The sequence below is a fragment of the Acanthisitta chloris genome, unplaced genomic scaffold (genome assembly GCF_000695815.1).
Source record: "Acanthisitta chloris isolate BGI_N310 unplaced genomic scaffold, ASM69581v1 scaffold16911, whole genome shotgun sequence".
In the NCBI taxonomy this organism is placed as follows: Eukaryota; Metazoa; Chordata; class Aves; order Passeriformes; family Acanthisittidae; genus Acanthisitta; species Acanthisitta chloris.
Genome location: NW_008656650.1, coordinates 5,121 through 5,362, shown reverse-complemented (window position 1 = coordinate 5,362; position 242 = coordinate 5,121). Strand labels below are relative to the sequence as shown.

The 242-nt window shown below is 58.7% G+C and overlaps 1 protein-coding gene across 1 annotated transcript in view; it reads left to right on the top strand.

The window, feature by feature from the left end:
• The window catches only part of CRTAC1 (cartilage acidic protein 1), an 11,858-nt gene that overhangs the window by 7,805 nt on the left and 3,811 nt on the right, over positions 1-242 (top strand). Inside the window, exon 13 of the mRNA XM_009084416.1 lies at positions 192-237. Within this exon, the coding sequence (XP_009082664.1) occupies positions 192-237 (46 nt within the window). The remainder of the gene's footprint in view (positions 1-191; positions 238-242) is intronic.

Here is a 242-nt window from a genome sequence, read left to right as displayed (position 1 = left end):
GGGAGCCATAAGCAGTGGTGGGGCGGTAGTGGTAGCTATAGCCATGCTGTGAGCCTACTGGGCAGAGGCAAGGCTCATGCATGGCTACCTCTGGGGTGGTCATCCAGCATGTACAGGGGGACCTGGAGGGGCCATGACTGGCAGCCCCAAGCTCTCTGCCCAGCTGTCTCATACCGAGGACCTTCTTGCAGACACAGATGAATGCACTGAGTATCCTTTCATCTGTCCCCGGGACAAGCCCA